We start from the raw sequence: 14,985 nt of genomic DNA, 5'->3' as shown, positions 1-14,985 counted from the left end.
GGGGGTTAACAAGGGGAGATGCAGAAAATAGGGCAAAATGGAGAAGATTGTCATGGGGACCGCAAGGCTAACCCCCGCTCTAGCAGGGAAAATGGCCTTGAAATGCCTGTTGTGTTGTTGTAAAGGTATCAAGACTGAAAGAAGAGGTGAGAATCAGAGGGCTCGGGGGTGTATGTAATGCTGTAATGACAACGGAAACGATGATAATATCGAAGCAACAACAGGACTGATAAGATAGGAATAAAGGTTAGAAATACAGAGAAATCGTGATGGGAAGGAAAAATTGCAAAGTAAGGGATGAGAATGTAGACAAAACAAAACAGGGGTGACACAATGTAGTGTAAACATGAAATAGGGGAAAAATGAAGACTTAGATGCTGAGTGGGAAAAATGAAGAATGAAGACTTAAACGGTCAGATGAATGACAATCCTTAACCGATGTATGGAGCGAAGGGACGTCGGGAAATTGGTGCAAACAGTAAAACTGCTGCTTTAAACCCAAGGCATTCCTTTGCCTTACTGTAGTTACAGAATTTCAAAAGTCAATTAATCCAGATAAGTTAAAAACATCTAAAGGCCTTCATTTTGTTTGGTTTCTTGAAATGGAATGATGTGTCGGATGTACCGAGATTGTTTCCACTCTGGTATAATCAATCGCTCTCTGTCCTGAGGAAGTGTGGCTTACCATGCAGCGCGGTGCTTTCGTTGATGCAAAGCTTTCCTTGTCGGTCAAGCGTAGTGTGCAGCGGACAGAAGCAATCATACGAGCCTTGCCGGTTTACACAAGATCCACCAATGCAGTTTTCTGACCTGGTACATTCATCGATGTCTGGACACATGATGCAGGGAATGTGAGTTGTACAGGTATACCAGCATAGAGTAAACCTGTAAGTTTGTCATTAAATATTAAGCTATGTGTGACACATCACCAGTATATTTAAATACCTATTAATTCCTAATTTATTTCAGCATGAATAACAATAATTTTTGCAATTCCGTTTTAATGGGGGAGCTAAAAAAAATACAGGGAGACTTGGAGTGATAAGAGAAGTGGAGGATGAACGAGGGCAATGGGAGGACACTATGTATGAATAATATGGATACAGCCGCAAACTCTCAATCACAAAAGTGGAAAGAAGAACTAGAAACCCAGAAAGAGTTGGGTTTGCGGAGGGTTTATGGGGGTAGAAAGATCATGGTTGTGGGTGGGGCATGGCCTGAGATGGTGAAAACAGCGATCTTGGATTTGCTTGGAATCATGGAACTCCATGAAAATCATATATTTTAAACAACAGAATCTCATCAAGTCCAATATCGTACTTGAAAAGCCAAAATATTGGCTTAATATAATGCATGTTTCGTTATAAAGCTTTACAAAGCTTAACCATTTAAAGTACAGGTGACATCTATATAAAGGGTTAAATTCTGTAAAACGTAACCCTTTATGTAGTTTGAGTTTTTAAGTTTAAAGGGTTAAATTACATGAAGTTTTTGCAAGCTGTTCGTTACATTTTAAAATGGGGCCACCCATCACTGTTGTAATACCATGTATACAGTATAATAATACAAGCTTCCTTACAAGGAGGAGGCAATTCAGCCCATCAAAGCCTGCACTGTTATTTACAACGTATGATAGTTTGTCTGTGCTTTTTACTTTTTAAATGCTGAGCGTCAGGCAAGGAAGCAGCACCGACAATTGTATTTTTAAGTATTTGGTATGACTCGGCTGATGATTGAACCGCCGACCTCCCGGACTAGAGAGAAGATCTACATGAGACATTCAAAATGTTCTACAAATGAGATACTAAGATAAGAAAAGGTCCTACAAATGAAATAAGACGCAAGAGCATTTTCTTATTTTTCAACATATAAGTACATACAATTACTTATTTATATATATATATATATATATATATATATATATATATATATATATATATATATATATATGTGTGTGTGTGTGTACAATATACCGTATATATAAAACATACATGCATTTATAACATACATATATAAACATGCATATACTGTCATAGAGAGCAGGTCAAATGGCAATTAGCAAATAGTGAATGTGATTATCTGTTGATATACACCAGGTTTTTGATGGTGATATATTACTGACTCTGTTGTGTCTCGTAGTCGGGATGGAGGTTCAGGTTCATTAATGAATGTCATGAGATTGATGTTGATGTCGATGTGGCCTTTAGAAGATGAAATTATTCATGCCTCAAGATGAAATTATTCGTGTAGACTTTGAAGCTGAGATTGTTTAAATTGTGGGGTGCTAATGGGGTGCTGCCAGGAGGTTGGAGCATTAATTATAAATTACAATACATATATTTATTTACACATATATACTTATATGTATACTGTGTATTTAAATATATATATATATATATATATATATATATATATATATATATATATATATATATATATATATATATATATATATATATATATATATATATATATATATATATATATATATATATACTGTGTATATATACACAAACACGTTATATTAAAAATAAGTGTTGGTGTCTTGGATTATTGTAATTATTTCATTCATTTAACTTTTTGCCCAGTTCTCATATAGCAACGATGTTGAGAACAAACGAGTGACGGTGGGCCTCTAAGACCTGAATGTATCAGCCAGAAACGAGTAAGTGTGGTAGTAGCGAAACACTTCAGCATCATTTCCACATTGTGACTATCTGTGACTTCCATTTTATGCTCTTCATGGTCCATTGTCATAGTTGTTAAAATGTGAAGGAATAACAAGTATCATTGTGTGTGAATTTATAGCCTGGTGTTGGCTTAGCGGTTAGGGTGCCGGCTTGGGATCCTAGGATCCTGGGTTCGAATCCCGGTCGATGGTTGAATTAACGCCAGGGGGGTTGACTCAGCCTGTCATCCTTCCGAGGTCGGCAAATTGAGTACCAGCTTGCTGGGATGAATGATCCCGGTGTGTACCCTGGTTTAGAATAGGTACACCGTATCCCTGCGCATCGTAAGAGCGTGACCAAGGGTTGGCGTCAGGAAGGGCATCCGGCCATATGAACATTGCCTCACACAGGGAACCATGATTGTCATGGGTCCTGCAAGGCTAACCCCCGCTCTAGCGGGGAAAATGGCCTTAAAACGATCATTCATTCATTGGGTGTGAATTTATCAGAGGATAGTAATGTTACATTACAAACTGGTGTCGGCAAAGTTCTGAGACAAGAAGTTTGGTTAGTACCAAGGCACTCGAGCTTCAACGGGTCGTAGTGGAACCCTGTTCTGCAGAAGCACTCGTAACCAGGCTGCATGTTGAAACAGTAGCCATTTTTACAAATGTCTTCCGCAAACATAGAACACTCATCAGCATCTGTAGAAACATTGGTTGACAACATACAATGTCTACATCTTAAAGTGTTGTCAAGACCCAGACTAAACATTTCTTTTACAGTGAATACGAACATTTGGGTTAAATAGATTTGGATTTTCTGAATCAAGCAAAACGTACTTTCATGTTTGTTCATTTTTAAACCCACAATCAAAAAAGTATAACTAAGCAAAGGAGTAAAGCGATGTGGAGGTGGTGGGTTGTGGAGATGAGGGGGGAGGGGTGGAGGGAGAGAGAAAAGAGAGAGGGGATGTGTTGGGGGAGGTGCATTTCAACCTGTAACTCTACTAGATTCTTAATATCCTGTTACACAAGTGTTGTTGCCTCTCCACCGAAGATGGATGGAGGTTGTGTTTTCAACCCTGTCTGTCTGTTTGTCTGTCAGTGACCAGGATATCTCAAAAAGATGTGGACGGATTCGGACAAAAGTTGGTGGACAGTTTCGGTATGTCGCAAGGAAGAAATTGTTAGATTTTGGTGAAGATCCAGATCCGGACACTAAAATTTTAAAATGATTATTCACAATTGAGAGATAGGGCCAAAAACGATAAAAAGCACAATATCTCAAAAAGTTGTGGATGAGTTGTGACACAACTTGGTGGATGACTTGGTTAGGCAACAAGAACAAGCCAATTTGATTTTGATTCAGGTCCGAATCCAGATCCGGCCCATCAGTGGATACAAAGCATAAAAAGCATAAGCATATATTCAGTCTGGTGGAGGTATGCGCTCCACAGAGTGCTGTTGTAGTTTAAACATGCACAATACCAAAATGCTTATTATTTTACTCCATTTTTAGTTCATGCGATTTTAAGAAATCATAACCCAGAAACAAAATGTGGAAAAGGACATTGCTTCTGAATAAAAAATCCAATTTTCCACAGATAATTTATTTCTGCAGAATGAAATGAAAGAAATGACCATAAATAATGTGATCATTGTACCCCTTTCAATAAAGCAAATGCAAACTCTTGCCAATAAAATTACGATAAGCTTCAAAACAGAGAAATAATTAAGACAAATAAAACGAAAAAAATAATTAAAAAAAGACCATGCAGAGCACAATAGTTGCAAAATCCATTCCTCCCCCCCAAAAAAGTCGTCATGGATACATCAAATTGTCCATTTCATAAAGATTAAAATTGACGATCTAAATCAAAGCTCGAATCAAATGAATTAAAACTGATTATTTTTCAGATGAAAATAGATATTAGAAGTTTGACCTTGAGTTGACCTTTTGACCTTGAGTTGACCTTTGACCTTTTGACCTGAAAATAGTTAGTTTCCTGAATTTAGTGTCTCAAAATGCAAATGTTGTTCAATTTTCTAGTCAATCGAATGAAAAATGGCGATTTTAGAAATTTGACCTCAAAATGACCTTTGACCTCAAAATCAATAGGCTCCTTCCTTATGACTAACTCAACTCTACCATGTGGTGAAGTTTCGTGAAGATCGGTTAAAAATTGTGACCTGTAGATGATTGACAAACAACCAGACAGAATAACAAACGCAACCGACCAATATTCTTGAAAAATCTTCGATTTTGCAAGTAATAAACGAGAAGAAAAAGAACAATCAGGGATTGCAAACCCTCACCAGGATGTATTAATCAGTGGTTTTTAAGGCTTTTATGTTAAAACAAATATGGAAGCCGAACCACATGACCGATGACATCATTATTTTTTTTCTAAACTAATTTATTCCTGGATTATGCTCAAGAAATTTCATCTTGATCGGATGACGTTTTGTACTTGTCGAATTATGACGTCATAATGGAGGCACCGATGACATCATCATTAACATATTTGAATCCCCATGGAGAGTACTTTACAATGAGCCATGTCTCAATTTTTTCTATTCAGTGCTTTCGGAGATATAGAGGTGCAAAGTTTTTCGTTTTTTCCAAGATGACGGCCGAACTACGTAACCGATGACGCCATCATTATTTATTTTCTCCACCAGTTTATGCCAACATGGCGCTCAAGAAATTTCATCTTGATAGGATGAAGTTTTGTACTTGTCGAATTATGACGTCATAATGGAGTCACCTATGACATCATCATTAACATATTTTATTCCCCATGGAGAGTTCTTTACAACGAGCCATGTCTCAATTGTTTCTATGCAGCGCTTTCGGAGATATAGAGGTGCAAATTTTTTTCGGTTTTTCCAAGATGGCGGCCGAACCACGTGACCTATGACTTCATAATTATCATCAAAAAATTATACAGGTAGAGTTGCACCTTTGGTGAAAATTTCCTGTCAATCGGACCAACGGTTGCAGAGAAAATCTTATTTATTCTGTGCGGACAAACAAACAGACAAACAGACAAACAAACGGACTCAAATGCAATACCCTCTCCTCTGGCGAGGGTAATAAAATGGTTTCACTAAATAAACATCTTGCTGACAATTATTACAGATGAAACTGTAGTATATTGATGTTAAACCATATTCCAATTTATACAATACGTTTCAGTGTTATTTGTGGTTTAATTCAAAATTATAAGAGAGGGTAAAACCAAAGAAAAGCAATCCCTTGCTGATTATGAAACAATAAAGCCAGACCATGGTACTCCTGGGTACGCCTGGGTGTAAAACTCCTAACTTGCAAAACAAAACATTCACAAACTCTAATTGATAAAATAATGATGTCCATCAGACGGATAAATTAAAGCATGATATTCAAATGCATTTCTCACTTATCGTCATTGTAACTCTTATAATATGAAGCAGTATATAATATGAGTTATAGTGATTGCAACTGGTATTGCATGGCTTTGATTTCATTCGGGCAACCAAAATGTTTTTGGATTACATCAGAAGAATCCAAAATGCTCTATCTTAAAAATAAACAAAACAAGAAGATGTCACGCAGAACACGATACTTGCAAAATCTACCCCTCCCCAAAATAAAAGTTGCCATAGATATATCAAATTGTCCATTTCATTAAGATTAAAATTGACGATCCTAATCAAAGCTCGGGTCAATCGAATTAAAATTAATGAATTTTCAGATGAAAATTGATGATGTTATAAGCTTGACCTTGAGTTGACCTTTGACCTTAAATAGTTGATTTCCCAATTCAGCGAGGCACTATGCAATTGTTGTCTAATTTTCTAGTCAATCGGATGAAAATTCATAATTTTTCAGATGAAAATTGATGATTTTGGAAGTTTGACCTTGAGTTGACCTTTGGCGTTTTGACCTCAAATATAATCGGTTTCCCAATTTAGTGATTCAATATGCAAATGTTGTTCAATTTTCAAGTCAATCGGATGAAAAAATGACAATTGTAGAAATTTGACCTCAAGATGACCTTTGACCTCAAAATCAATAGGCTTCTTCCTTATGACCAACTCTACCATCTGGTGAAGTTTCATGAAGATTACTTTTAAATTGTGACCTGTAGGCAATTGACAGACAACCAAACAGACAGACAGAATAACACAATACCAACCAATATACTTGAAAAATGTTCGATTTTGCAAATAATAAACAAAATGGCCAACAATTTTGTTGCTTTAGAGTACCCTGTAATGTATGATGTGATGAACATACCTGTGTATTCTTTGTGATCAACCACATTTTCCGCATCTCCATTAGGAACACGCCCACGACCTTCTGGGCAAAGCTTCACAAAGTCCTCTGAAAAATAATGCATCGATTCTGAAATTATTGACATGACACTCAACTTGATTCTAAAATCATTCCCCAAACCCTTAACTCAACCATTCATGGGTTATTGCCATTTATAAATACACACAGTACGGACAGCAAGTTATATAGTATGATATGAAAATGAACTTACAAAAGTCACCCTGTTTCACAATAAGAGCCTTACATAAATGAGTATGGCATCTTTCAGAAGGATTTTAAGTCAATTGTCCCATCTGGTAGCTTTTGCAGATGCACATAAACTTCCCATGCTACCTTTTGAAATGGTAGGCCATTATCTGCTGGTACTAATTGGCCAAGTTACAATTTATTGCCCTCCTCTGTCCTGCAGATGAGATTGGCACTGTCAGGCTTATTGGCCTACATAAGCATCAACATGGTGCTCCAGCAATCTTCAAAGATCAGATTCCAAACGTAATGCAAAGGACTGCAACCTTATCAAATAATTGCAGAAAATTTGTTAAAACTCCTTTCAAGAAATGTGTACTGATGATCCTTAATGTGTCTCAGGGATAGTACAGCAGAAATTATAGACCAATAAGGGTTTATTTGATCTAAAGCATTGAGTTGATCAAATGGTCAATTGGCAGTTACCTTGATAGATCCTCGACAAATGATAAATGACAATGCTGCCTGATGAAAGTTTAACTTGGATTAAATCATGTGGAGAATTCTGCATATTTGAGAAATTTTATTCTCAGTTATCTCCCCATCTGTGATAAGGCAATTTTTTCATCATTCATTTGAATCAAAATACACTATTCATCATTATTATGAGTGATAGGATGACATTACAAATACAAAATGGAGGAATTGGTAATCATCTTTACTCTCTATCATTCTAACCCTCTTTCCCATTGCTCATCTCCCATTTTCTTCCAGCTCCTCCAAATTCCGTATCTTCTTTCTCCACCTCAAATTATTTTCCATGAGCTGAAATCCCCTGCATTGCCAGGGAATCTCCCAGGAGGGGGGAGAGCGGGGGGAGATGAGAGGGGCAGAGAAAAGGATTGGGAAGGCGGGGGGGTGGCGGGGGCCCGGGGGGTTTACTGTATATACACGACATGACCAAAGGTATGCGGACACGCCTTCTAATTAGTGGATTCGGCTTTTCAGCCACACCCATTGCTGACAGGTATATATAATCAAGGACACAGCCATGCAATCTCCATAGGCAAACATTTAACCTGTAGGTTAAATTCGATTGACCCGAGCAATCTCCATAGACAAACATTGGCAGTGGAATGGGCCGTACTGAAGAGCTCAGTGACTTTCAACGTGGCACCGGCATAGGATGCCACCTTTCCACCAACTCAGTTTGTCAAATATCTGCCCTGCTAGAGCTGCCCCGGTCAACTGTAAGTGCTGTTATTGGGAAGTGGAAACGTCGAGGAGCACCAACAGCTCAGCCGCAAAGTGGTAGGCCACACAAGCTCACAGAACGGGACCCCGCCGATTGCTGAAGCACGTAGCGCATAAAAATCGTCTGTCCTCGGTTGCAGCACCCACTATCATGTTCCAAACTGCCCCTGGAAGCAACATCAGCACAACAACTGTTCGTCGGGAGCTTCATGAAATGGGTTTCCATGGCTGAGCGGCAGCACACAAGCCTAAGATCACCATGCGCAATGCCAAGCATCAGCTGGAGTGGTGTAAAGCTCACTGCCATTGGACTCTATAGCAGTGAAAACGTATTCTGTGGAGTGATGAATGACGCTTCACCATCTGGCAGTCCGACGGACGAATCTGGGTTTGGCGGATGCCAGGAGAATGCAACTATCTGAATGCATAGTGCCAACTGCAAAGTTTGATGGAGGAGGAATAATGGTCTGGGGCTGTTTTTCATGGTTCGGGCTCGCCCCTTAGTTCCAGTGAAGGGAAATCTTAACGCTACAGCATATAATGACATTCTAGACAATTGTGTGCTTCCAACTTTGTGGCAACAGTTTGGGGAAGGCCCTTTCCTGTTTCAGCCTGGCAATGTCCCCATGCACAAAGTGAGATCGATACAGAAATGGTTTGTCGAGATTGGTGTGGAAGAACTTGACTGGCCTGCACAGAGCCATAACCTCAACCCCATCGAACACCTTTGGGATGAATTGGAGCACCGACAGCGAGCCAGGCCTAATCGCCCAACATCAGTGCCCAACCTTACTAATGCTCTTGTGGCTGAATGGAAGCAAATCCCCACAGCAATGTTCTAACATCCAGTGGAAAGCCTTCCCAGAAGAGTGGAGGCTGTTATAGCAGCAAAGGGGGGGACCAATTCCATATTAATGCCTGTGAATTTGGAATGAGATGTGTGATGTTTGGGTGTCCACACCACATACTTTTCGTCATGTAGTGTGTGTGTGTGTGTGTGTGTGTGTGTGTGTGTGTGTGTGTGTATATATATATATATATATATATATATATATATATATATATATACAGTCACGTGAAAAAGTAAGTACACCCCGTGTAAAGTTTTGACTTTTTCAACATATTTCAACATACAGCTATTTTGTCTTCATTTCAACAATATTGATAGATAAAGGTGATATAATATAACAAATATCATGAAACATTTACATTTTATAGTCCATTGTATAATTTAAATAAACATAAATGCAAATTTCGCATGTCGAATAAGTAAGTACACCCCTACATTTATCACGACTTCAAATACCTAAAATTAGAATCAGGTGCATCAGCTCAGGTGCAAATGCTTAGAACATCGTTAGAGAGGATCTTGGAGGAACCTGTCTTATTTAAACCTCAAACATTTAGTTTGGTTTGCTCTTTGTTGATGAAGTGTGCGGCGTCACCATGCCTAGATCAAAAGAGCTCTCTGAGACCTTCAGAAAGAAGGTTATAGATGCCGACGAGTCTGGGAAGGGATTTAAAAAGATCTCCAAACAATTTGAAATCAATCATTCGACTGTCCGGAAGATCATCTACAAGTGGAGAAGATTCCAAACACCTGCCAACTTGTTCAGGCCAGGCCGCCCCAGCAAGTTCAGCCCGAGAGCAGACCACAAGATGCTGAAAGAAGTCTCTAAGAACCCCAGAATGTCATCACGGGACCTACAGGTAGCTCTTGCCACTGTTGATGTCAAAGTGCATGAGTCTACCATAAGAACGAGGCTGCACAAATTTGATCTACATGGGAGGTGTGCCAGGAGGAAACCTTTGCTGTCCAGAAAGAACATCAGGGCAAGACTAAAGTTTGCCAATGAACAGCGAGGCAAAGACCAGCACTTCTAGATCAATGTGCTCTGGACAGATGAGTCAAAGGTAGAGCTATTTGGCGACAGTACCAGAAAACATGTCTGGCGAAAACCAAAGACAGCATTTGACCACAATAACCTGATACCAACTGTAAAGCATGGTGGTGGAAATATTATGGTTTGGGGCAGCTTTGCTGCATCATGGCCTGGGCAGCTCACCATCATAGAATCCACTATGAATTCTTCATTGTACCAGAGGGTGCTTGAGGATAATGTGAGGCCATCTGTCGGAAAGTTGAAGCTCAACCGAAGGTGGACCTTGCAACATGACAATGACCCTAAACATACCAGTAAATCCACCAAGGAATGGCTGAAAAGAAAGAAATGGAGGGTTCTGGAATGACCAACTCAAAGCCCGGATCTAAATCCCATCGAGTTGTTGTGGGGGGATTTGAAACGAGCTGTGCATGCAAGAAACCCTTCAAACATCGCACAGCTGAAATAATTCTGCATGGAGGAGTGGGCAAAAATTTCTCCCAGTCGATGTCAGAGACTGGTAGACAGTTATAAGAAACGTGTACTTGAGGTTGTTTCTGCCAAAGGGGGCAATACCACCTATTAGAGCCAAGGGTGTACTTACTTTTTCCACATGCGAAATTTGTATTTATGTTTCTTTAAATTATACAATGGACTACAAAATGTAAATGTTTCATGATATTTGTAATATTATATCACCTTTATCTATCAATATTGTTGAAATGAAGATCAAATAGCTGTATGTTGAAATATGTTGAAAAAGTCAAAACTTTACATGGGGTGTACTTACTTTTTCACGTGACTGTATATGTATGTGTGTGTGTGTGTATATATATATATATTGTTGCGAATATGGAATTTGGCCTCCATATCCGCTTGTAAATATTCCCCTATTTTCTCCAATACTCCCCAACTTTCCCCAATCCCCCATTCCCTAGTCCCATTGCATGTAAATAACAATCAGTAGAGCCGACCTTCCCCTTATTCCCCCATTAAATGTCGTGCCCAGGTCCACCGCACCACACGTAGACAACTTTCGGACATCTTCCTAGTTATTCTTAGTCTATGTCAGTTAAGGCCTCGTTTCCATTAATTATGACTCTTCGTTGCACCAGAATGTGATTATATGGCATCAGTAGTGAGTTTAGGACCTTTTCCATACCTCCTTCCATCTTCTTCCCCAACCAACTATGGCTGCAGCAACGGAGGGGATGGGGGCGGCGCGGCGGCGCGGGGGGGAGGATGCGTCCTCACACCGGCTCGATTAGCGCCATTGACCACGCGCTCCACGGGGTTACCACGGAGGGGCTGGCTGTCAGCTCCTCCTCAAGGGCGGAGCCTGGTAACCCCCCGCACCCAATCAGAAGGGCGGACCGATTCCATCTGGGGCGGCGCTAGCGAGCCGAGGGCGTGTCACTCCCCGCCGGATATACGCGGCCACGTAGCGGACGTGACGTCAGATGCGCCCCGAGCTGGAGAAAGAAGGACCTGCGAGCGCTGAGAGAGAAAGGCCCGCCTGTGAAAGAACGTCCCCTCCGAGCGCTGTGAAACCTCCCGCATCTCTGGACCGGACCGGGTCGATTCTGCCTTGAGCCGAGAGTGCACCTTGAGCCATCGCGACCTGCCTTTCCTTTTCATCAACCCCCGTGTGAGTCAGCATTTTGTCCCGTGTGTCTGTCGTCTGTCCGGGGTTAATATAAGAGTGTGTCTAAGTGCCTGTCTTCCTGTAATATACCTCTAGCCCCTGTAATCTAACCTTTTTCCGTACGAATATACTTGAGAATCGAAACGTTGGTGTCGTATTGTGTCATTATAACCCAGCCGGGTGTCTTCTTTTTCCTTCATTGGTCTAGCATAGCGCGATTAGTCAACCCCGGGTGCAATCGGGGTGACTTGTACGGATACGGCGGCCATCCCGCTCGGCCCACCATACCATCAAAGTCGTGTCTGTAACAATTGGTGTCGGGAGTGAGATTCGAGGCCCGACCAAATTTTGAAAAAAAAAAAACGAATAGAGGAAAAAAAAAAATTTGGTCAAAATTTGGAGCGGCCGAAATTTGTTTTGTTTTACGAAACTCGAATTTTGCAAGTCGCGCTATGGCGGATCAAGACGGCTGGGGTCCGGTAGGGGAGAGTGAAGCAGGGTCGGTCCAGGACCAAAATGAGGGACAGGAGGAGAGCGAAGCAGTGAGGGCGGCAGGTTCGCAAAATAGCGCCGTCACGCACGAAGAAGCGGGCGCGCAAAATGGCGCCTCGCTGGTCACCGCGCCCGCGACCGTGGCAGCGCCCCTGGTGGATTCGAACCTTTTCCTCCTGCAAATGAGGGCCCTTATGGAACAAATGGTGGGAATGAGGGCTGATAGTGAGCGGTTGGGAAACCAAATGGGGGTAATGAGGGACGAAGCGAGGGCTCGGAGTGAGCAATTGGGGGTAATGAGGGACGAAGCGAGGGGTACCAGTGAGGGATTAGACAATAATTTTAAGGGATTAGACAATAATTTTAAGGGATTAGACATGAAATTTGAGAAGTTAGACAATAATTTTGAGAAGTTAGACAAAAATTTTGAGGGGTTAGACAATGGGATAAAAGAGGTGAGACATGGGTTAGAGGGGGTAGAAAATAGAATGGCTGCCCAGGAGAATCAAATAGAGGGAGTGAAAGATGGGTTAGAGGGGTTAGAAAACACCATGGAAGGCAAATTGAGGGACATGAGGGACCAAGCGGAAAGGGAAGTTAACCAAATGGGGCAGCAGATAGAGGGGGTCAGAATGGGGGTAGAAACCAAACTGGATGCTCACAGGGAGGAAATGGAGCAGATGAGGGTGGCATCTGGGCAGGAGATGCAAGTGATGGGAGAGGAGATCAGAAGAGGAGTGAGTGAGGAGGTCGGAGGAGTGCGCGAGGAGGTGAGGCACTGTGAGGAGCACATGGAGAAGGAGGTGAGAAAGGGGACTGTAAAGTTACAAGGGGGCATAGAGGACCTGACGCAGGAGGTGGAGCAGCTGACGGTGGGACAGACGGAGTTAGTGGAGCAGGTTCAAAGGAACACTGCGGTATTAGGAGGTTTAAAGGCGACACAGAAAGAACTAAAAGATGACTTGGTAGCGACGAAGAGGGAATGTCAGATGGTACGTGAGGGACTGACAACGAGGTTGGACGAGGTGATAGAGGTAATGGAGACGAAGGACCGGCAGGTGAGGACGCACATGGAAACGGTCAAGGTAGCCTTGGAGGACGAGCTTGAGGAGACGTACCGGGGAATAAAAGAGGTGAGGCACAAATTAGAAGAAGTGGAAGAAGGGGTGAGCGAAATTAAGAAGCGACGGAGAGGGGATAACAAAGAGATAAAAGAGGAGATAAAAGAATTGGTCCAAAGTCTGTGTTTGGATCGTGATGATGTGCTCATTAACCGGATGAGGGATTCGCAGGTGATGGAGGAGAAGCGAAGAGGAAGAGGACCCGGTGTAAGTGGTGACCAATATGGTCGTGCGTATGATGCGCCAGGGGATTTAAGGAGCTTGGGGGTCGAGATGGACCCGGGTGTTCGTGAGAGGCCGTTGGTGAAGTGTGCGACCGGTCTGGTGTGCGAAAAAGGAGGTGTGCGAGAAAATCCGACTCTGGGGTGTGTGAGGAAAAAGTGCGTGCCAAGGAGTGAGTGTGCTGGCGAGAGTGAGTCGGTCGTAGCGCGTGTGCGAGGGAGCACATGGAAGCGTGGTGTGGTGAGTGTTACAGAGGGTGTGACGGGAGAGTGTGCGCAGGAGTGTGCGCGAGAAAGGTGTGTGACGGACAAGTGCATGAGGAAAGAGTGCGCTGTCAGAAGTAAGGAAGAGTGTCCACCTGTGGTGAGTGTTACAGAGGGTGTAACGGGAGAGTGTGCGCGAGGAAGGTGTGTGACGGACAGGTGCATGAGGAAAGAGTGCGCTGTCAGAAGTAAGGAAGAGTGTCCACCTGTGGTGAGTGTTACAGAGGGTGTAACGGGAGAGTGTGCGCGAGGAAGGTGTGTGACGGACAGGTGCATGAGGAAAGAGTGCGCTGTCAGAAGTAAGGAAGAGTGTCCACCTGTGGTGAGTGTTACAGAGGGTGTAACGGGAGAGTGTGCGCGAGAAAGGTGTGTGACGGACAGGTGCATGGGGAAAGAGTGCGCTGTCAAGAGTAAGGGTGAGTGCGCTGTCAGGAATGGAGGTGGAAGTAGTGAGAGTGACATGGAGCGTGAGTTAGTTGTGACAGGTGAGCGAGGATGTACACCTGGGATGGAAGGATGCACACCTGGAATGGTAGAGCGTGAGTGGGAATGCACGCTGGAATTGGTAGTGAGGCACGTGGTTGGGTGTGCGAATGAGAGCACACCTGTGATTGTCACAGAGGAGGTGACAGAGGAGGGGGCGCGAAGAGGTGTTTTGGTGAGGTGTGCTACCAACGAATGTGTGCCAAAGTGTTCGGTGGTCAGGTGTGTGACCAAGGCTGTGAGTGGAATGAGGGTGCCTGGGTGTGTAAGGAACGGTACGAGGAGCATGGAAACGGCTGGATGTGTGAGCAAGGAACGGGCTGCGGGATGTAAGCATGCAGGTGAAGCATCGACGTTAGACGGGGTAGAGTTTGGAACGACTTATAGCCGAATCGGGCCCTCGGTGCGTGCCGGGCTTCGCGTGCCGCGAGAACCAGCGGGGAT

The 14,985-nt window shown here is 42.6% G+C and overlaps 1 protein-coding gene across 1 annotated transcript in view; it reads right to left on the bottom strand.

Moving 5' to 3' along the window:
- Window positions 1–14,985, bottom strand: part of LTBP1 (latent transforming growth factor beta binding protein 1) — a 343,539-nt gene that overhangs the window by 31,147 nt on the left and 297,407 nt on the right. The window contains exons 29-31 of the mRNA XM_068129074.2: window positions 6,954–7,040; window positions 3,245–3,373; window positions 686–829 (exon numbers count right to left, since the gene is read on the bottom strand). Coding sequence (XP_067985175.2) covers window positions 686–829; window positions 3,245–3,373; window positions 6,954–7,040 — 360 coding nt within the window. The remainder of the gene's footprint in view (window positions 1–685; window positions 830–3,244; window positions 3,374–6,953; window positions 7,041–14,985) is intronic.

This window comes from Myxine glutinosa, chromosome 9 (genome assembly GCF_964187855.1).
Source record: "Myxine glutinosa chromosome 9, kmMyxGlut1.1, whole genome shotgun sequence".
NCBI classification, from domain to species: domain Eukaryota; kingdom Metazoa; phylum Chordata; class Myxini; order Myxiniformes; family Myxinidae; genus Myxine; species Myxine glutinosa.
This window is presented reverse-complemented; position numbering and strand designations above follow the sequence as displayed.